At 40.0% G+C, this 23,772-nt stretch overlaps 1 protein-coding gene across 2 annotated transcripts in view; it reads left to right on the top strand.

The window, feature by feature from the left end:
- Positions 1-5,694: 5,694 nt before the first annotated feature.
- TM9SF3 (transmembrane 9 superfamily member 3) overlaps positions 5,695-23,772 on the top strand; it is a 76,957-nt gene continuing 58,879 nt past the window's right edge. For both annotated transcript variants that reach the window (XM_032608295.1, XM_032608294.1), the window contains exons 1-2: positions 5,695-6,001; positions 15,715-15,910. In XM_032608295.1, the coding sequence (XP_032464186.1) occupies positions 5,903-6,001; positions 15,715-15,910 (295 nt within the window). In that variant the 5' untranslated portion in view covers positions 5,695-5,902. The remainder of the gene's footprint in view (positions 6,002-15,714; positions 15,911-23,772) is intronic.

Genomic DNA, 23,772 nt, shown 5'->3' with positions numbered 1-23,772 from the left:
AAAGAAGTTGTACAGCCATTTGGGAGGGGTTTCCTTTCACTGGCATTTTCCCCTTCAACCTTTTTGGTGTCAGGGAATGAGATCATTAATCTAGATGAAGAAACTGATGAAATAAGATTTATCAATGTTTTACACTGTCCAGTTTGGCAGAACAACCCTGATTTTGATGGTGCCCCTGAGTCCTAACAATTTTTGAGCCCTGTGGGTCATCAGCCTCCAAGAATCTTGAAGCCATATTCTTTTTCCTCTAATCAGTTATTTTATCTCCTATTCCTTCTTCCCAAGCCTACTGTTATCAGACTTTTATCCCCTAAAGCCATTTATCATCATCATTTCCTAGTACCTACCAGAGTTCCTGGCACATAATAGATGCTCAATAAATATTCCTTGAATTAATGGCCCTACATGCTCTTCCCTCCATTAAACTTTCCCAAATACTCCACCAAAATAGGGTTTGCTTTTCTCTCCTCGCCCATTGCTCTTTTTTTTTTTTGAGAACAGTGGGAAATTTGTTTCATGTTCTAGTAAGTTCATATTAGTCTTGAAGAGAAATGCCACTCAGTGTAAATAATCAATGCAAACTTCAGAACTTTCCAGACATAACTTTTTTTCTGCTTTATAACAAAGTGAGTCAGCTATACATATACATATATCCCCATATCTCCTCCCTCTTGCGTCTCCCTCCCACTCTCCCTATCCCACTTCTCTAGGTGGTCACAAAGCACCTAGCTGATCTCCCTGTGCTATGTGGCTGCTTCTCACTACCTATCTGTTTTACATTTGGTAGTGTATATATGTCCATGCCACTCTCTCACTTCGTCCCAGATTACCCTTCCCCCTCCCCATGTCCTCAAGTCCATTCTCTATGTCTGTGTCTTTATTCCTGTCCTGCCCCTAGGTTCCTAAGAACCATTTTTTTTATATTCCATACATACGTGTTTTTTGTATTTGTTTTTCTCTTTCTGACTTACTGCACTCTGTATGACAGACTCTAGGTCCATCCATCTCACTACAAATAACTCAATTTCATTTCTTTTTATGGCTGAGTAATATTCCATTGTATATATGTGCCATGTCTTCTTTATCCAGTCATCTGTCGATGGAAACTTAGGTTGCTTCCATGTCCTGCTATTGTAAATAGTGCTGCAGTGAACATGGTGGTACATGACTCTTTTTGAATTATGGTTTTCTCAGGGTATATGCCCAGTAGTGGGATTGCTGGGTCATATGGTAGTTCTGTTTTTAGTTTTTTAAGGAACCTCCATACTGTTCTCCATAGTGGCTATATCAATTTACATTCCCACCAACAGTACAGGAGGGTTCCCTTTTCTCCACACCCTCTACAGCATTTATTGTTTGTAAATTTTTTGATGATGGCCATTCTGACCAGTGTGACGTGAGACCTCATTGTAGTTTTGATTTGCATTTCTCTAATTATTAGTGCTGTTGAGCATCCTTTCATGTGTTTGTTGGCAATCTGTATATTTTCTCTGGAGAAATGTCTGTTTAGGTCTTCTGCCCATTTTTGGATTGGATTGTTTGTTTTTTTCATATTGAGCTGCATGAGCTGCTTGTAAATTTTGGAGATTAATCCTTTGTCAGTTGCTTCATTTGCAAATATTTTCTCCCATTCTGAGGGTTGTCTTTTCGTCTTGTTTATGGTTTCCTTTGCTGTACAAAAGCTTTTAAGTTTCATTAGGTCCCATTTGTTTATTTTTGTTTTTATTGCCATTGCTCTAGGAGGTGGATCAAAAAGGATCTTGCTCTGATTTATGTCAAAGAGTGTTCTTCCTGTGTTTTCCTCTAAGAGTTTTATAGTGTCCGGTCTTACATTTAGGTCTCAAATCCATTTTGAGTTCATTTTTGTGTATGGTGTTAGAGAGTGTTCTAATTTCATTCTTTTATATGTAGCTGTCCAGTTTTCCCAGCACCACTTATTGAAGAGACTGTCTTTTCTCCATTGTATATCCTTGCCTCCTTTGTCATAGATTAGTTGACCATAGGTGCGTGGGTTTATCTCTGGGCTTTCTATCCTGTTCCATTGATCTATATTTCTGTTTTTGTGCCAGTACCATATTGTCTTGATGACTGTAGCTTTGTAGTATAGTCTGAAGTAAGGGAGTCTGATTCCTCCAGCTCCGTTTTTTTCCCTCAAGACTGCTTTGGCTATTCGGGGTCTTTTGTGTCTCCATACAAATTTTAAGATGATTTGTTCTAGTTCCATAAAAAATGCCATTGGTAATTTGATAGGGATTGCATTGAATCAGTAGATTGCTTTGGGTAGTGTAGTCATTTTCACAGTATTGATTCTTCCAATCCAAGAACATGGTATATCTCTCCATCTGTTTGTATCATCTTTAATATTTTTCATCGATGTCTTGTAGTTTACTGCATAAAGGTCTTTTGTCTCCTTAGGTAGGTTTATTCCTAAGTATTTTATTCTTTTTGTTGCAGTGGTAAATGGGAGTGTTTCCTTAATTTCTCTTTCAGATTTTTCATTATTAGTGTATAGGAATGCAAGAGATTTCTATGCGTTAATTTTGTATCCTGCTACTTAACAAATTCATTGATCAGCTCTAGTAGTTTTGTGGTAGCATCTTTAGGATTCTCTATATATAGTATCATGTTATCTGCAAACAGTGACAGCTTTAATTCTTCTTTTCCAATTTGGATTCCTTTTATTTCTTTTTCTTCTCTGATTGCTGTGGCTAAAAATTCCAAAACTATGTTGAATAATAGTGGTGAGAGTGTCACCCATTGCTCTTATTGCCTATCAAACATTTGCAGAGTTGGTCACATTTTGTGCAGTTCTTTTTTGTACACTGTAATCTCTGTTCTCTTCTATGTGTGTAATGTTTCCTGGTTTTAGGTCTACACTCCCCAAATGAATACTTCATACTTTTTCTTGTGTCCTCCCCACCCCAAAGTAATTGCTAACCTAGAGCACCTGACAACACCTAGCAAATGCTTACTGCCTCAAATCTGTGGAGGCTGGTGATGGATGTTTAAGCAAGAAACTACTCATGCATCTTTATTCAGCACTTAACACTGCTTGTTCTTCAATTGCCCATCATCACTCGATTCAAAACTGTGATTATTCATTCACGGAGCATTTACTGAGCTTCCACTATGAGGAAGTCACTGTGTTAGGTGCTCTGGGGGATATACAAAGATGTATAAGACGCCTCCTCTGATTTCTATTGTAATTACTGGCATATGATTCATTCAGCAATTAATCATGTACTGCCCTGTGATGCGTCTTAGACTATCTAGAATGTGTTCTTTAAATCCTTCTATGCTATGTGACTTTTTACTTATGAATGTCTTCAGTAAATAGTTATTGAATGTCTATGATGTGACAAGCACTGTCCCAGCAGCTGGGACAGATATAAACAAATAGTAGTACAGTACTTTGTTGGCTGCCATCAACAAAGGTCAGAATGTAGTACAGAAGAGGAAATGGGACTATGGTAGTTATGACATAAATGCAACTGGAATCCTGAAGAAGGGATGCTCAACTTCCTGAGGGCATCATGCAAGTTTTCACTAAAGAGGTCATCCATTTAGCCCTGTAAAACGAGTAACAACGTTTGTCCATTCATTTCCTTTCTAGGCAAAGGGAAATCAATCTTAAAAAGAGTGGATATATGTTTATGTATAACTGATTCACTTTGCTGTAAGCAGAAACTAACACAACATTGTAAATCAACTATACTCCAATAAGAAAAAAAAAAGAGCAAAGGCACAGAGGTATAAAAGAACCTGGTATATTTGGGAAATATAGGGCTATATAGCCTGAGGTAGAAGAGATCAGTGGGAGGTGAAGCTGAGGAGATAAATTGGGATCCGATTCTGCAGCTGCATGTTAACAGGAGTATACTTTAGGATTTTTTTTTCCTGATTACACATGTAGCACATACGTGCAAATATTTGTATGCATGTGTAATGTTAATGGTTTGAGTCATAATCTTTCAGATTGTTTTCTATGGGTAGACTAATATCATTCAAAATGGAATCATACTGTATATTTTCAAGTGTTTTCACTTAAAATTATCTCTCGGCTATCATTCCATGCCAGTACATACAAGTCTATTTCATTTCTTCTTCTTTTTTAAATTTATTTAATTTTTTGGCTGCGTTGGGTCTTCATTGCTGCGTGCCGGCTTTCTGTAGTTGCGGTGAGCAGGGGCTACTCTTCATTGCGGTGGCTTCTCGTTGCAAAGCACAGGCTCTAGGCGTGCGGGCTTCAGCAGTTGTGGCACAAGGGCTCAGTAGTTGTGGGTCACAGGCACTAGAGCACAGGCTCAGTAGTTGTGGCGCACGGGCTTAGTTACTCTGCGGCATGTGGGATCTTCTCGAACCAGGGCTCGAACCCGTGTCCCCTGCATTGGCAGGCAGATCCTTAACCACTGCACCACCAGGGGCTTCCAGGGAAGCCCCTCTATTTCATTTCTTAAAATGACTGTATGGATGGTAGTCCATGAGTAGTAAGAAAGACTGATTCTGGAACCAGATGCTTGGATCCAGTCCTTCAGCAACCACTTAAATCCCCCATCCCCCCGGGCTTCAGCGATCATTGCTGTAAAATGAACATAACTCACAGTGCCTGTTGCATAAGGATTGAGTCAATACATGTGAAGTACTCAGAATAGTGCCTGGCAGATGAAAATCTTAGCTGTGATTCCTTGATTTATGTAAACAATATTCAAGGAGTGTTTTAAGCAGGAGAGTGATATAATCAGGTTTCTTTTTAGAACACTCACTGGCACCTGTTGGGGAGGATAAACAGGGAGGGAAGATTGGTGATAGGGATCCTGGTAGGAGGCTGCTGTAATACATAGTGAGTGAGGTGTAGAAGATTGGCTATTACTGGCAGAGGAGAGGAAAAATAAATTCTTGATTCATTTCTAAGATAACAAATGCTAGAACTTGTTGCCTGCTGATGGCTGAGAGATGGAGACAATCCGACTCCAGTTTCCAGAGTTTTGGCTTAGAGGACTGTGTAGATGGTGGTGCCATATTCATGTATATATTTAACAAATATCTTCTGAGTTTCCACTATGGGCCTGACACAGTTCTAGTATATGTCAGTGAACAGGATCTCTGCTTAGGAGAAAAGCTTAGATTCTAAGAGGTGTTTACATCTGTGCACTGGAGACCCAACAAACAATAAATAAATAAACGAACAAGAATTTCAACAAGATTAAAATAAATATTCAGTAAATATTCACTGACTTTAAGACACTCATCCAACCCGATACCAGTTTAACAATCTCCCTTAATGACGATTACGGAGCTGGTGATTCATTCCCGGCGGGAGCCGAGCTCCTTGTGAGGGCTACTTGACCCGACCCCACCGAGAGGCGGTAGGTCAGACCATTACTCGACTTCCCAGCCGAGGAAAATGAGGCCAGGAAGAGTAAAGTGTTTTGACCTAGGTTGCACAAGTTGAACGGAGGCGGCTTAGGCCCTGCGACGCGGGCCAGGCACGCGCGAGGGGCGCGAGGCCAGGGCCACTGTGCGCACCACCTCTCCCGCGACCCAGGGGCGGCCGGCGGGAGGGCCGGGCCGTCGCACGGTCCTCCGGGGCTGCGGGGGTCGCCCCTCTCGGGCGGGGCGGCCGGCGGCGGTTGCGGCCCCGCATCGCGAGGCACTTCCGGCGTGTGCCGGGGTGGCCGGATGACGTGGCTGAGTCAGAGGAAGAGGCAAGGAGGCGCCGGGGGGCGGGGAAGGCTCCGGAGCGGGCGGTGACGGCGGCGGCGCGGAGGAGCCAAAGGCTGGGCCTGGGCCCCCGTGCGTCTGTCCGTGCCCCGTGGATGCGAATCGGCCGCGGCGGAGGCGGCGGCAGCGGCGGCGGAGGAGGAGTCGGTGGGCCAGCGCCGGGCCGGTGGGAGCGCGGAGGATGAGGCCGCTGCCGGGCGCTCCCGGCGTGGCGGCGGCCGCTGCGCTGTTGCTGCTGCTGCTGCTGCCCCGGGCCCGAGCGGACGAGCACGAGCACACGGTGAGAATTGCTCCCGGCTGGCGCGGCCGCTACCGCCCTCTCCCCCGGCCCACCGCCTCGGCGGGCCCGGCGCGGCCTGGAGGGCCCAGCGGCCCGCCGAGCCCCGCGGCCGCCCGAGGGCGCCTTCCGGTTGGGCCTGGCGGAGCAGGAACCCCGGGAGCGGGGAGGAGCCCTTTCCGTGCGCTCCCGGGACAGGACTCCGCTCCTTAAGTGCCTGGGCCTCCTTCCCCAACCCGGATCTAAATGGTGCCGCACCCCTGGGTCCAGGGGCCCTGGGAGACGGGAAAGAAGCGGGGTCTGAGGGTCGGGGCTCACTTGGCCGCGGGAGTGGGGGCCGCAGGCAGCCAGGCTTGGAGCTGGTGCCCCCCAGGAAAGGGAGCAGCGCCCGGGCTGCTGGGGACTACGACACGGCGGAAGATGTATGCACCACGTATTACCCGTCTTACAGTAACCAGGAAATACCCACCACTTTATGGTGCTCACCGGCCTTTTTCTTCCCCCTCCTGCCCAAACCGGATCATAATCCTGGCGTGGGGACCGCCTTGATAAACTTGGGGTGAAGAGCTCTTTACACGTGTACAGGCACTCAGCCACACGCACCCGCCCTGCGAGGCCTTTCTTGTAACTTTCTCTTCACCCTCTTCTGGCCCCTAGATGAGGCTCCCATTCCGGTGGTCTCTAACTAGGCGGCTTCTGACTGTGAGGGGTCTTGAGTTTCCCAGTCCTCTTGTCTGGCTGGGAACACTCCCTTTTGCATTTGGCCTAAAATTGATTGGCTGTTTATTTAATTGGCATTTTCCACATCAAAGCTTGGATGTTACCGACTCCTCTAGTGACTTTCACTTAGGGATGCAAGTCGGTGGCTTTCTGAAAGGTAGATCTGAGCAGGACAGTAAAGTCATGTAAATTAGAGGGTGCTTGTGAGTAGTTGTGTTTTTAGACCTTAACTAATTAATGATACGATTTTGCATGAGAGGTTGTGTGATACTAAATCTGCAAGTCTCCTGTCATTCCTGACAAGTGAGAAAATGAAGCAACCAGACTTCTTTTCTCTAGTCGGTAGGTTAGCTAACAACAGTTCTAAACTTTTGGCGTTTGTACCTTCAGTCACAGCCAGAAACTTCTTAGCTGTATATTTTTTAAGGGACACAATCCTGAGCTGGTGACATGTTTTTGTGCTGTATTTGTGACTTTTCACCTTAAGATAATTTTGTTCACTGGTTAAACAGTTAAAAACACTTTCTTATTGTTTTTTCCATCAAGTAACTTGTCTCACAGTGTAAGAAGTGTTCATTTCCAATGGGCATTCTTTTAGCCAGTGGTTACTAATATTTTTCCAATTTTTTGAACACTTAAGGAAAGTTGCTGTGTAAAACTCAGAATTGTCTCAAGTATAGTTCCACCATACAGGCATATAAGGTTAAGAGTAGTATTTTACTTTTTTATCTCGTGTTTTATATAAACTGCTGTAATAGGGAAAAGTACGTATTAGTTAAAATTTCACAAATTGGAGGTGAATAAAAAGGTCTTAGATTAATTTACAGATTTAAAATGTAAACGCCAATTTCATTGAAATTTTATTGCCAGGAACATTAAAAAATATTTTTAACATCTTTATGGAGTGTAATTGCTTTACAATGGTGTATTAGTTTCTGCTTTAACATTTAAATTTTTGAAGCCAGAAATTGAATATGAAATATTGGATAAAAGGTTTTTGAGAGAATATGACACGTATGAGAGAATTGTTGGACAAAAAAATTTAGAATCCATTTTATTTCAGTCATGTTTACATTGAACTGCTCTCACTTGGTTACCTATTATTTTAAAAATTATAGGAAGAATAGCATTAAGATATAACTAAAAAATTTGTCATGCATATATTTTTTGGCTGTTAGCCAAAATATTTTATTTCTTCCAAGTTTCTTGAAACTATTTCTTGAAAACTAGGCATTCACCTCAAGCAGATAATAATACTGAAAAGGCTATGGTCAAGTGAATTTTTTTTCCACCAAGAAGGCAGAAGTAGCTAATGAAGACAGAATGATACTGAAGGAGGAGAAAAATTGTCAAGGGAAAGGTTGCTGAGTAAGTGTTTAATAAATACTTGTAGAATTGGATTATTAATTAAAGAAAATCTTTAGAAGTTAAAAGTTTGCCCTTTAGATTAACTTTTTATGAAGACAGTTTCCAGATAGAAATAATAGCTAATAGGGCTTTTGTAGCAATATGTGGTAGGCACCGTTCTAAGTACTTTATATGTATTAACTCATATTTTAAACATACATTGATAATCTTGTGAGTGGTCTTATGTCCTTTGAATGGATGAGGAAATGGATGCCAGAGAAGTTAAGTAACTTGCCTGGGACCACACAACCAGTACAGGTAGAGGTAGGATTTGAACTCAGGCAAACTGAATTATAGTCTTCTACGCTCTCATAGGATATGCTCTACGGCCTTTTATCCTAAAAATAGGATAGTAATACACTTGGCATTAAATTGAATAATTCTCTGTATTGATAGTATTTTTAAGTGCTTAAATGTTTGGGTAAGTTCAGCTCCATAGTGGGTTGTTACTGAAGGTGTGTTTGGGTTAGCATTAAAGAGGGACAGGGCTGCAGTGGGCATGTGACCCTTGCAGTCGCTTAATGTGTGTAAGACATAAAGACTGCTTGGTTTAATGCTCTGCTGTCACCATTTGAAATTCTTAATTTTCTGCATTTTCATTGTGTGCTGGGCCCCACAAATTCTATAGCTGGTCCTAAGAAGGAACAGCTGACTACTTCATGCAGTTCCAGAAAGCCCTTGATTTCTCTTACTTTACCTACTGAATTAGGATTCAGCTGACCATTTGACTCATACGGCATTTTTTATGTGCTTATTTATCCAACGCTTTTAATATTCTCAGAAGAATAATGAGAAGGGAATGTGCTGCTGACTTCTAGAGTATATACACATGTAGAATATATAAAAATGGGTTCCTTTCAGTTTTTAAAAGTTGAATCATATATGAATTACAGAACATACTGGTTTTGGTTTTTTAAAATTAATTAATTAATTTTTGGCTGTGTTGGGTCTTCGTTGCTGCGCACGGGCTTTCTCTGGTTGCGGTGAGCGGGGGCTACTGTTGGTTGTGGTGCGTGGGCTTCTCACTGCGGTGGCTTCTCGTTGCAGAACACGGGCTCTAGGTGCATGGGCTTCAGTAGTTGTGGCACACAGGCTCAGTAGTTGTGGTTCGCAGGCTCAGTAGTTGTGGCACACGGGCTTAGTTTCTCCTCAGTTGTGGGATCTTCCCGGACCAGGGCTTGAACCCGTGTCCCCTGCATTGGCAGGCGGATTCTTAACCACTGTGCCACCAGGGAAGTCCCAAATTTACTGTTTTAAATAAAAAAGAACACTTTCATGAAAGACAAGCTCTTAATAGGTGATTGAAGGATCATAAAAAGAACACTTTAGAGTGAGTGAAAGATGTACAGGGTATGGCTTATACTTATTTGGTTTTCTGACAGTTGGAGCACTTGGAAACATCTAGAGTTAGATTATCATGTCTCTTAAGATTCCAGAGGACTCCATTAAAAGGATTGCAAATTGAGAATCATAGAATTTTAGAACTGGAAAGACTCGAGACCATTGAATTCAACACACTCATTTTCCTAATGGCCTGAAGAGGCCCAGTGGCTGGCCCAGGGCCACAGAAAGAGTCTGAGCTACCTGATTTCTAGTCGTTTTTTCTACCTGTCTTGAACATATAATTTCCATAGTAATACTATGTAAAAATGTCAGCACCAAAAAAACAGTAAGCAGTGGCACAGGAATCTTAAAAGCATTTTATGGTTTACACTGGAGCCTTGAATTTTTTTTGGCTCTGTTTCCTCAAGGTCACAAAATCAAAATTTTTTTTTCTGCGTCTGTTACATACCAGGCTCTGTGCTTGGCACAGCAACTGGTATTTAATCAGTGCTTGTTGAGTGACTTGAGTCATTAGGGATCTACCAGGAATAAGAATATGCAGTGTTGGAAGCATGATAACCCTACCGCTTAAAGCAGTGAACAAGTGCAGACGATTGTTCATTTAAGATGCATAGTCTTGGGGATGCCTGTTGTGATTTACCTAGGTTAAAACCCCATTTCTTTGTGGCCCGTTGTATCTCTGGTAGGTAATGTTGAAAGGACCCGATCTGTGCCTAGGATAGCCTACTCTGAACCTTTGCCATAAGCACTATTACACTACTGGCTAAAAAAAAGATGTTTTGTTTGCTTTACTTAGGCAATGAAGCCTTTAGTCTTTGTCTCTGTCAGGAGTATGGCACTAGTAAAACATATGTGAAGATTTATAAAGGGGATAAGCTGTTAGCTACAAGTGAATTTGTGAGTGCTTTTTTTTTTTTTTTAATTTATTTTATTTATTTTTACTTTTTTGGTTGCACTGGGTCTTCGTTGCAGCGCACGGGCTTTCTCTAGTTGCAGCAAGCGGGGGCTACTCTTTGTTGCGGTGCGCGGGCTTCTCATTGAGGTGGCTTCTGTTGCGGAGCACGGGCTCTAGGCACGCGGGCTCAGTAGTTGTGGCTCACAGGCTTAATTGCTCTGCGGCATGTGGGATCTTCCCAGACCAGGGCTCGAACCCGTGTCCCCTGCATTGGCAGGCGGATTCTTAACCACTGCGCCACCAGGGAAGCCCTGTGAGTGCTTTAATATGGATCTAGTTTTAGGAAGTCTCATAATTCATTGTCCTATTTTCAGCTGTACTCTATGGTAGACTAAAAGTTTATTTAGGTACAAAGCTATTTTGAGAGGGAGAGAGCAGTTATCTCAAGAGACTATCCAAAAATACACTGATAATTTATATGTATTAGAATTCTCATGTATGTGTTTTAAATAATTAAAAGACATTGAAATTATGATTTCTGAAATATTTTTCTGAACTGGAGTTTGCTTTCTCAGGTATGTATTTTAAAGTAAGCATATATCTTTCCCCTTATCCCATAAAAATGATGGCATTTGGGTGCTTAGTCTGAGCCCTCAGTCCTTTGCCTGTCTACATAAATTCTGATTTCTTTATTGGGGTTTTACACGAGAAATTCAGTAACATTATCTCCTGAACTGTTTCTTCTGAGAAAAAGTAATTCACGATCTCTATCAAGGAGGGAAACTTCCGTACCTACACTTACCCAGCACATAAACAGTATTTAAATGAGAGATCCAACATTGGTGACTTCTTGAGAATGAAGGTCATTCCTTTTGAGATCAGAGGACAAGGAGCTTCTTAGGAAGGTTTTTTTCCTTAGTGCAGATTAAAGGCTCAAATAGAAAAGTTGTTCAGCATTCAGCACTTCCTTAGGTGCTTTGTACAGCTGTATTCTTCCCATACTCCTTCATTTAGTTTTTGCTCTTCAGTTAATGAAGCTGACTAGGGATTAGCAAAAAATGTAGTCCTAAGCTTGTAAATGTGATACTAATTAGTTAGAATGATCTTGGACAAATTATTTAACATCTCTATTTAGTTTGTTTGAATTTGTAAAATGGGGGAAATAATAGGACTTGTCTTACAGAGCTTTGAGAGATTAAATGTTTGTATAAAGACCTTAGAACTATGCCCAGCGCATGGTATGTGCTTGTTAAGTTTTGGCTAATAATGATACTATCCCAAAAGACGGTAAACACGTGCATGTTAGTGATTGGTCAGTTAAAGTTTGACCTGAGGATTGGAGAAAGGAGGATTTGGGCAGTTCTGAAGGATAAGTAGAAATTGGCCAGGTGGGTAGGAGGAGGGCATTATAGACTTGGGGGAATGACGTAAGAAACAAGGTGGAGCAGGAAAGGAAAGGAAGACAGTGTTATAAGCCATTTTGGCTGGAGTGGCCAGCTTAGAAGTTGAGTGTAACAGTGAAACTTCTGAGAACTGGAAACGAATGGAACAGTGAAGTGAGGAATGCAGGTAGTCTGAATTGGCCTCCTGTCCTTTGGCTGCTTCCCAGGGAGGCCTCATGGAAGGAGCCACCCCCATGCTCAGGGATCTCCTGATCCACTGCTGTGCCTGTTTGATTTGTTTTCTCCCCTTCTTCTGGTTACACTCTGCAGGTAAGTTATAAAATTCCATCTTTCTCCGTGTCATTGGCAACTCAGAGTCTTTCCGAGGAAAGTATCTAAAAAGAGCTTGCTAGGACGTTGTGGAATGTTTTGAAAGCAAATTAGACTAGCCTTTCAGCCAAGGGTGGAGGGAAGAGCCTTACCTGTTGCTGTCTTCCCACTGAGTTGGGGGAGCCCAGGGACTTTCCTTGGCAGCTTAGGGAAAGGAAAGGCTTTTGTCCTTAAAAAGTTTCTTCCATTTGGTATTTTCTAATTTCACGATATTTTAAGACACGTTTTCTCTCTTGAAAAAGAACTCTTCCCTTGATATTGTCTTGGGAACACTTATTCTCAGGGATAAATAAGAACTATAATGAAAAGTAAACATTTTTTTTTTTTTTTGCGGTACGCGGGCCTCTCACTGTTGTGGCCTCTCTTTTGGCGGAGCACAGGTTCTGGACGCGCAGGCTCAGCAGCCATAGCTCACGGGCCCAGCCGCTCCGTGGCATGTGGGATCTTCCCGGACCGGGGCACGAACCCGTGTCCCCTGTATCGGCAGGTGGACTCTCAACCACTGCACCACCAGGGAAGCCCCAAAAGTAAACATTTTAAGTTCATGAAATCTGATTGTGGTCTGCATAAGGAGCAATAGAAAAGAAAAGAAAAACAGTTTTAGCCTTAATATTCACCCTAATCTGTGTGTATTTGTGTATATATATGTTTGTGTCTATGTTACATATATATATATATATATATATTTTTTTTTTCTTTCTAATCCCTATTTCAGTCCTCTTCCCAGAAGGAATCCTAGGCTAAAGAATGGTACATACACACACACACACACACACACACACACACACACACACAAAAGAATGGTACACATTTTGTTATAGTATAGTTTGCATCATGTTGTCAGATTTTTACTACCCCATCAAGGTTTCATGAATGTTTAAAATGAGTGACTTCAGAGCGTGTAGTTTTACACATACTGTGACCCTTAAATTATTTTAGTCCTGTGTTTCAGTATGTATTAAATAAATGAATGCTCTGTTTTAACAAGTATTTATGTTCAAGTTTTTGTCTGTTTTTAAAGGAATATGAGTATTAGGATTTATAGAGAAAGTGTTTTTGTGTTTATTTTCACGAGTTACATTTATAAAAATTCTGCAGAATAGGTCCTTTCTTTCAGTGTGGTAATCCTAAATGGATGCATTTGGTTACCTCACCTTCCTTATTTCTCTCAAAGGATACTATCTCAGTCAGTGCACATACTTCAAACTTCTTTCACTAAGTTGCTAATAAACTTTCATTTCAGCATTTCTTCAGTGTTTTTTCATCATATTCAGTACTTTTTGTGTACGTGATACTATGCCAAGAGCTTTCTACTCAGTGAACAGGTTTCAATTCTAATACCAGCCCTGTTCAGTGGATAGTGATTGGTTTAGAGAACCGTTTTGAGAATTCTTACGTTATATCCCTATCTATATCTATATATCTATACCTATACCTATGTCTGTGCAGAAAGGAGTACCTTGATTGATTAGTGCAGTGTAACCTTGAACATTGGATGGGAGAGTGGTGGCATATGTATATTTGTCAACCCCCTAAAGTGACAAGAGTAGTTATGAATGGGTATCTATGTATAACATTCAGACCTTTGATTGGTTCCTTCATACATGAAGGTTATCTACGGTTGTTTTTCTGAATTCACTTGAAACAGCTTATGATTTTCTGTATTGTTATTCATCCTGACCCTTCTCTGCCAAAGCAGAATTAATCATTTTTATTGTTGCTACAATAGCCCTTTTTACCTTAATTGTAATACTTATTTCTTCATTGTTAATCATTTACTTGTCTGGCTCCACTATGGATTGTGAACTACTTAAAGGAAAGGACAGTATGTTATTTATCTTTATAACCTTAACACCTAATGCTGTGCATGGTACATGTCTCATGTATTCAAAAAGTCAGGTAGTTTTTTATTTCCTTGGTGAGGTACCTGGATAATGTCTTATGAACAATGAGATGTTTATTAGGTTTGAAGGTGAGGTGATTAGATCTAAGTCCTACTATGGTGGTGGTATGAATCAAAAGAGGCAGATGCTTTGGATAAGAGTGGACAAGTCAGTGTTTTTTGGAATGCAGGGGGGCTTGGTGTTTGAGTCGCCATGACTGAGAGGATTGTACCATTAGAAAAACAAAGTTTGGGGGGTTAGGTTTGGGTGGGATGAGTTTGGTTTTGGTGATGCTGGATTTTGATGGAAAATGTTTATTCATTTTATATGGAAGACTGGAGGTAATGTTTGGTAGTTGGGCTAGTTGGATAGGTTCCTCTGTTACGTGCTCGACAGCACCCTATGTTATTATAATTGCTTGTTCAGTGTCCATCTTTCCCTTTAGGCTCTAAGCTCCAGTGTGTCAGGGAATGTGTCTTGTTCAAAGCTGTATCCTCAACAAACACAATTATTGGCGCATGGTAGGCACTCAGTAAATAATTGTTCAATGATTTAATTTCTGCACTGTTAGTTGACTTAAGCTGCAACTGTTAGTTGTCTTTAATTTGTATTGCTAATTAGGAATACTAGTTTTAAAATTACTCAGGTAACTGCTTTTCATAGAATCATTGGAATTTTAGACTTGAGGAGATCTTAGAAATCTTTGGCACTTGCCCCCCGCCGTTGGACCCTGGAAAGGTGACGTCACCTACCCAAAGTCATCAGACCACACTGCAGGTTTAGCTACATATAGTATTCACTGATGGGTAAAGCCATAATATTTATTCAAGGAAATTTGCATGCAGTACCTGTCTTTCAGGCTGATGAAGGGAAAGATAGAATGATGACTTGAATGGGCTGTGGAGATTTCATAGTATGGCTTTTTCTTCCGCTTGTTTAGTCATTTCTCTCCTCTCTAGTACTTTGATCAATGGCTGTGGGGAAAAAAGGAGATGAAATTTTATTTGTGCTTGCTGACAGCATTAGGTTTTTGGAGTTTCTAGTGATTAACATGAGGTTCTGGATAAGCTATTGATTTTGTTTCCTCCTTCCTTGTCCACGTTAGCATGGTGAATCATGTTGGTTTTAGGTTCATCGTTATTTGATAGTGTAAATATTAATTATAAACATGTTCTTATAGGTTATTGGGTTTTGTTTAAACAGTATCTTCTGTAAAACAAAGTTTGGAAAACGTGAATCTGCTTGAGACTACAATCAGAGGATATAGTTTTAAAATTCACCGAATTGCTTTTTTTTTTTTTTTTTTTTTTTTTTTTTTTTTTTTGCGGTATGCAGGCCTCACTGTTGTGGCCTCTCCCGTTGCGGAGCACAGGCTCCGGACGCGCAGGCTCAGCGGCCATGGCTCACGGTCCCAGCTGCTCCGCGGCATGTGGGATCTTCCCGGACCGGGGCACGAACCCGTGTCCCCTGCATCGGCAGGCGGACTCTCAACCACTGCGCCACCAGGGAAGCCCCGAATTTCATTTTTAATGTGTAGACATTGACCATCCTTTTGAAACAAGCTTCCAGCATTTTATTTTAGAGCTTCCCAAACTGAGATAGTACATTCCTGTTTAGAACAAATAACAAATATTCCCTTAATTTGAATTAGATTTTTAAAAAACATATTCTTACTTGCTTTGTTTTTGGTTTCAGTATCAAGATAAAGAGGAAGTTGTCTTATGGATGAATACTGTTGGGCCCTACCATAATCGCCAAGAGACATACAAGTACTTTTCACTTCCATTCTGTGTGGGGTCAAAAAAAAGCATCAGTCACTACCATGAAACTCTGGGAGAAGCACTTCAAGGAGTTGAATTGGAATTTAGTGGTCTGGATATTAAATTCAAAGGTACGTAAACCTTAATAGTCCTTATGATAAAAGTTAGATCGTAGACCGGGGTTTCTCAACTTTGGCACTGTTGACATTGGGGCCAGATAATTTTTTTTTTTTTGTGGGGGCTGTCCTGTACAGGGTGGGACATTTAGCGGAGTCCCTGGCCCACACCCACTAGATGCCAGTAGCACTCTCCAGTTGTGACAACTGAAAAGTCTGTAAACATTGCTACTTGCCCTTGGTTGAGAACCACTACTCTAGACCCTAAAATTTGTTTTAATCTCTAAGTTAAGTGTATTACGTGTAGAAAAGTATATTAGTAACTAACAAAGATTTAATTTGAATATTTATAAAATAATAAAATAAATGATTGTTCATAAAATTACATTTCCTTAACATATTTATTTCTGAAAAGTGTTTTCTAGTAAATTCTTTAAGGATTGGACATAATGTGGTCAGGGAAAGCCTTCATAGATTCCTAATGAGGTAATTTCCAGAGGAGTGGGGATGTAATGGGCTATATGGATACTTAAAAATTATGTGTAAAGCCTCAAATTCAAACTTGTACCATTGGCTCAATGTATTTATCAGTGTTGTATTAATTTATCTTCAGTACCTGTTAGATTGTGTGGTTTAAAATTTTAAGTCAAGGACTTGTTAAAATTGGAAAAATATCCTCCTTATCTATTTATTATGCAGGTATCTTCTTTGTTATCAGTTCCTATGAGTGTGTTTAGATTTTTTATTTTCTCTGTGAAGTTTGTCAGAGTGTGTATTTCCTGCATGGACATTTTTAACCTGGTAAGCAGAAGCTTGAGTAATTGAATTTTTGGAAGATCTTTGATTTGGTGTCCTTATTTTTTTTTTTTTTTTTTTTTTTTTTTGCGGTACTCGGGCCTCTGTTGTGGCCTTTCCCGTTGCGGAGCACAGGCTCCGGACGCGCAGGCTCAGCGGCCATGGCTCACGGCCCAGCCGCTCCATGGCATGTGGGATCTTCCCGGACCGGGGCACAAACCCGTGTCCCCTGCATCGGCAGGCGGACTCTCAACCACTGTGCCACCAGGGAAGCCCCAGGTGTCTTGATTTTTGAATAGAGCATGGATCTTATAATCAGAAGCTTTGAATTTCAATTCTATTTCTTTTACTCTATTGATTTTAGTAAAGTTTAGCAAAGTTTAGCAAAGTTTAGTAAAGTTACTCCAATTTTGACTTCATTGTCTACATGTATAAAATGAATAGTAACTGACCTCTGATATTTTTAGGCTTTTGGGAGGAGAATGTGAAATGAGATATTTTAAAGATAATATTTTGAAGATAATGTTTAATTTTGATTTGTTAAATTCTATTCTTGTTTTTAGGATTTTTTTTCTTACTGTTGTTGAAAATATGTATACATATTTACATTTTTTCCCATGTATTACTTCTTGGGGCTTAATTATAAAATTAAGTTGTAAATTTAAACCACAGTGGCATGGCTTATAACTTTATGAATTATTGTAAACATGCCCTGAGGCTTGTTTTAATTTAATGAGGTAGTTTAAATATTTAATTACAGGTAAGGAGAAAAGTTAGACTAGAGTATGTGATCTTTGGGAACCTCAATACTACATTTATTCACATACTCTCTCCTTTTCCATATTTGGTACACATTTCTAGTTTATTAAAAAGGAACCAGAGAGAAAACAGGCAAAAACCCCAAGTCCTACTTTGCTGCTATGGACAGATTTCATCACTTGTTGCAATCCTCACTCTTATTTACTAAAGAAGAGTACTCATTCAGCTGTCTTAACCATTTTTTTATTAGTTTCTTGAGGCTGAGATGGAAAGATTATTTAGATAGAGGGGTATGGTTTTCATGGGCTATAAAAGTGGGATTTATTTTCCTTTCAGACTAAACACCTTTAGATGAAAAGAATCAGAACTGGCCAGATGTTACTCCCTAAGAGTCGGCGGTTCCTTGGAGTCTTGTCAACTCTACACTCCATCATGGATATGCTGCTAAAGAAGCTGCCACGTTAAGTGGTCCAGATGCAATAGTAAATGCTGATTAGATTTCTCTTTCTGTTGTAGACCCTTGATTACCCGGTTTAAAGATAAAGTTGATCGTGGTTTGAAAAGTGTTTTGTGAGGTTTCCTGGTTGTTCTTTATAGTATCATAAAATTTTAAAGGTGGGATGCACCTTAGCGATTGTGTCATCTGATTTCCTGTTAGGGAGGCCGAAAGATGAATTGCCCAAGGCGTACCACAGCATACTAATGCTGTGTGGAAACTTGAACCCTCTGTCCGTGTGTAAACTGTAGAAATATTTATATTGTTAATCTTTCATCCCTTAAGTATTTGATTTTTAAAGGTTCTTCTGAAGGCATATTCAAGTAAGAAAATAAAATTTTGGAAATATTGTGAAACTAGGAAAAACTATACATATACATACGCACTTAAATATGTGCATACACACAACTTTTTTTTTTTTAACCTAGTAGATTCTGTCAGGCTAAATGGATTAGTGTGGTTTTGTAAAATGAAAGTCATTAAATAGACTATTTTAGGGAACTAGCAATAGTTTTGAGTCTAATGTAGGATGCCTCAAAAGTTCCCTTTTGAGGTTTTATGCACAACTTTGCTTTTTTCTTCCTAAAAGTTTTTATACTATCGCTAGACAAAATGCTGCATTGAGAACATTTAGACAAAATTAAATGAAAAGGGCAGACTTAAATTGGATATCTTTCAACCAGACCTGAAATCATTACCCTATAATTTTCAAGGGTACCTCCTAGAATATTGCCATTGTGGAGTGGAAAGAACATGTGTTTTAGAGTCAGAGAGACTTGATGCATCTCAGCTCTGCCTCTGCCTACCTATGTAGTCCTGGACAAAGTATTCAGTCTCTTTGATCTCATTGTCCTCATCTATGAAATGAGGGAAATAATATCCACTTGGTAGAATTGTCATGTTTAAATGAGATAGTGCATGTACAGCATTTATCAAAGTTCCTGATAGTTTACATTCAAGAAATGGTTATTGTTATGAATACTAATAGCACATGGTATGTGTCTGTGCTTCCAACTTGATTTTGTATTAGCAATTATGAAATGTTAAATTAGTTTATTGAGTGTAGGATTTGATTTATCCTCAAGCTGCTGCACTAGCCTGCTGGGTAATTTAGTTACTTCCACTGGGGCAGGGACAGTTGCATTCTTGTTCACTGTTGCATCCTTAGCTATTAAGACATGGTGAGCTCTTAATAAATTGTCTAGCACCTAGTTTGTGCCTACTTGTTCTTTATTATAATTGGTTCATTATGATCATTAGGTGATCTGGAATAGTAATTCCTAAGCAGGAGAGGTCACCACCCAGACCCTTCCCTCTCATTTGAGAATTCTTGCAGTATAATGAAGGATATTAATTGTTGAAAAGTTGACTTCTAGAGGATTCCTTCCTCCCATTTATTTTATTGATCTTCCCTTGAATTTTCTCTTCCTTGAGTATTCCAACTTAACAGAGGGGTGAAATTATCTTGTTAGTATTTCTTCTACTTCTCTAGAGTGAAATGGTAAGTTGAGAGTACTACAGTTATGTAGATATGCCAAGGGCTGCTTAGAGCCTTATGTATTTCTAGTTCAGTGATTCTCAGTCTAGTCTGTTTTCATCCTCGAAATAAGCTTATGGAGGTGTATTATACCTATTTTTCAGATGAGGAAGTTGGGGCCCAGAGGCTAAGTAACCTTGTCTAAGGATTCACAGATGGAAAGTGGCGGAGTGAGGATTTGAACCCAGGCAGTCTAGCGTTAAGAGTTTGAGCTTTTAACTACTATGCGGTATTTCCCTCCAGATATCTGGCTGGGTAGTTAAGCCTGATTGCCAAAGGGTGGGGAGAGGGCTTGGGAGGTGGTAGTTCTTTTCATTCAGCCCGAATGAAGATTTTTGCTTAAGGTGAACCCCACCCTGTTTCCAGTCCCTGGATTCTACTATTCCTGCTCTTCCTGATTCTGGAGCCTCTCCGCTGAAGTTCTCTAGGGGAAAGTGCCTCTGGTCTGCAGCAGGGAAGTTGAGGAGATTATTCATCTAGCTGTGTGATGGGTGCAGGAGGGGACCTAGGCATCCAACCCCTCCATAAACATATTTTTATACAGTTCCCCTGTGTGTTCAGCCCTACATCTATCTCTCCTCTACCTTTCAACGTCTGTGGTGCCTCCAAGTTCTGAGTGTCTCCTGTGTTCTGTGACAACAATCCTGTTGTCCCTTCTGTTACGGTTTCCTCTGTCTTATTAGTCATTCACCGTCTTCCATTTCCCCAACATTGATTAAAATCTTTTCTCACTGTCTTCTCCTCTTTTTGTCCTTGTGCGCCTACATCCTTTTTATGCCTTTATTGACATTTTAATGGAGTTTCAGGAGGTAAAAGACACTTGTGGTTAATCTGCCTTGTTTAATCGGAAGTCTGGGAACTTGATGCAATATTTTGTCCTATTGGTTTCAACTGAAGTGTTTTAGCTGGACCAAATAATTTGAATCTTGTATTGAATCTTGACTCTAGATATTTTGAATTCTTGGTATTAGCAATTTTTTAAACTGTGCTAACTGCAAATTTGATAAGCATGCTCTTTTTATAAGTTCTTATTTAAACCATTGCTAACATTGTTCTTTTCAGATTGACATGTCTTTTTTTTGTTTTCTTTTCAGATTGACATCTGTCTTTTGTTATGTGTATATATTTTTTCTGATTTTAACAGTGATATAGGATCAATGTGCAAAATTTAGAAACTACAGAGAAGTGTAAAGAATATAAAAATCACCTGGATATAAATACCAGTAACAGTTTCTTCTTTCTTTCTGACTATCTTTACATTCATCCACATTATTTAAAATGTTTAAATATTGGGTTCATGTTCCATATATGATTTTTAAAAATGTATTTAATGAACACTTGTATAGTGTTTATTATGTACCAGATACCATTCTAAGCACTTGCTGGCTCGTTTAATAAGTTATGTATAGATTAGTTTTTACTCTTCTTTTTTTTCCACAACATCTTATCAGCTTGTCCTCATATTGTTAATTACTCTGTTTAAAATATATTTATATAGTATTCTATAAATTGATATTGTAATTTCTCCCCATTTCCCAATGACAAGATATTCATTGTTTTCTTCTTTCTTCCTTTTCTTCCTTGCTTTTGCTTTTTTTTTCTGTTAGAAATAAGAATGCATTTAGCTATACTAGCACATAAGTATTTTAATGCATCTATGAACGTTTCATTAGGTTAAATTGTTAGAAGTAGAATTACTGAATCAAAGGGTATAATCATTTTTGAGGCAGTTCTTGATACGTGTTGCCAAATAGCCATCTAGAAAAAAAATTGTGCAGTTTATACTGCCAGCCAGTTTGGTCAGTTAATCAGTATTGGTTTATGTAGATGGTTGATTAATTAATGGTGAATATGCCAGTTTTTCCAGTCCTGTAAAAAGTTCATTCAGCAGTTTTGAGAGCTTACTGTATTCCAGAGCCCTATGGAAGACTCTGGGTATACAGAGTTGAACCAGAAGCTCTAGTGTCAGGGGTCTGTGGACCTCTGGAATTGTACACTTAATTTTGAGTGAGTGTACATTTTGGGAGGGCAAGGGAGATATCACTTCCATTGGATTCTCAAAGGGGTGTGTGACTCAAGAAAACTTAACACTGTGAATGTATTGGCACTTTTCGTCCTTAAAACAACTCTGGGAAGGAGATAGCATAGATGTTATCTGTTTTACAGTTGAGGGACCTGAGGTTCTCAGAGGTTAAGTGACTTGCTTTTATTCACAGAGCTAGTAAGTAGTGGAACCCAGACTAAAACCCAAGTTTCTGCCCATTTCTCTATAGTTTGTCTATGGTGACTTCATGAGAAACTTTGCTAAGTGCTGCTGAATTTGAGGTAGAGTATTTCTGATTTTCCAGTTCAGTAATGCTGTTAAAAGAGAAACTAAACAAAGTAAGGCATGATATGTTCTTAGAGAACTCATAAATAATTGTCACATTCTTTTTTCAATGCTTTCACTGTCTATTCAGTTGTTAGTCTGGAGTGTTGTTGAGAATTGATGACAGACTTATTGGCATGTTGTTTCCAGAATCTACCCTTGCTTTCTGTTTGAAAAATCAGTATTGACATTTGCCACTTTATAACTTTGGTTTTCTTCTTTTTTCCCTCATAAAAAGTATTTGCATTGGTAAGATATTAATTGCATCCCCTTCAGGATTCATAGGTGTGTATTTCCTGTGAGAAGGGTATGCCCTATTGTAATTTTAAAGTTGTGATTTGTGGTAATAGATTTTCAGATTGTTTTCCAGTCATGTAGAATGCTGAGTGGTGATTTGGTATACTCAGGCACTTAAATTCGTTATCTTCAAAGCGGCTCCCTCCTGAGAGAAGTGCTTTTTCAGTTGAGCAACCAGGCTCTTTAATTATTTGTGATGTTTGTATTTGCTTACATGCCTGCAAGAGGAATTTCATTAAAATATGACCAACCCAGGCCCTTATTATAGCCTTCCATAATGATGTTTTCTCTTTTACCACAACATTTCTTTTCTAGGTTTTGTATTAGTGAAAGATATTCTTCAAGACTTCTTTGTCAATCTTTCTGAGATACTCAGCTCAAAAATTTCATTTGTTTATATTGGCATTTTGTCCTTACACACAGACACACACACCATTCACACACAGTTGCATGTATATGTGCATACTCTGATGTACTTAGTGACTTCCTTTGCCAAATAAATGGAAAATTATGCTCTTAAAATTTGTTAAAATATTTTATTTGTTTAATGCCTGCTCTGTGCAGCGTACTGAAACAGGCATAGCTGGGGCCAAAAAGGTTATGATCAGTTATAGACATAGCTCTCAAGACCTAATGGTCTTTTTGAGGAGCTAAGATACTGGTGTGAGGTTGTGCACGGTGTAGGCCTAGGTGCCATAGGAGATATGGAGAGAAAGCCATGGGACTTCAGTGACGGGGGCAGGCTGTGTGGTGAGAGGAGTGAGGGTTGGGGAATCAGGGATTACTCTGGGGGACAGGGTAAGGCATGGGAAAGATTTTAGGATGGACATGTGAGGTGGGATTTACTGTACAAACAACAAATCCGGCGGCCAAGGGAGCCCAAGGTGTGTGGGAACTGCAGGTGGCTGAGTCTGGTTAGAGTATAGGGAGACAGGATGGTGGAGAGTGGGGAAAGAGAGAGTTGAACTAAAGTTCAGACTGTAAGGAATCTTTATATACGGGTAAATGTCATATTGCATATCTCAGAACTTCATACAGGAAACTGCTGTATTATTAATGACAGTTATCAGTGAATGTCTGATTGTGACAGCAAGGAATTTGGTGGCTTCGCAGAGGTAGCTGTGGGTCCTCCCACGCCACTGTGGCCATTCGTTGCTGCTCAACCTGGACCTTCCTTTGGTTCTTGCTCTCTCCTGTGTAGCTATAATTTCCTGTTGCCAGTTCTCCTAGCTCCTGCTGTAGGCATCCTTTGTAGTAATCTCTCTCTTAACTCTCCCTGCCTTCTCCTCTGCTCAGCCTCAGTTTTTGCCATTATGAAAACCCTAAATTTCTTGCTGCCTAAAAATGGCCTGGGTAGAAAGAAAATATGTGTGGAAGCCATTGTTGTTGGATACAAAGCAGTTTTCTTCTCCCACTGGGATAGAGAATTTCCCTGTCCCTCTTTCATGGGACTTCAGTGTTTCCTGCCATCTTTGGTTTTGTAGTTTTGGGGTGTCCACTCTGGGCTGAGCAATAATAAGCTATTCTCTCTTGAGAACCGGGGAAACATGGTGGTGGTATCTGGAGTTATACGTCAGATTGTTATTTCTCGTAGAAACAACATTATAGATGGCTATTAATTATAG

The sequence above is a fragment of the Phocoena sinus genome, chromosome 16 (genome assembly GCF_008692025.1).
Source record: "Phocoena sinus isolate mPhoSin1 chromosome 16, mPhoSin1.pri, whole genome shotgun sequence".
NCBI classification, from domain to species: domain Eukaryota; kingdom Metazoa; phylum Chordata; class Mammalia; order Artiodactyla; family Phocoenidae; genus Phocoena; species Phocoena sinus.
This window is presented reverse-complemented; position numbering and strand designations above follow the sequence as displayed.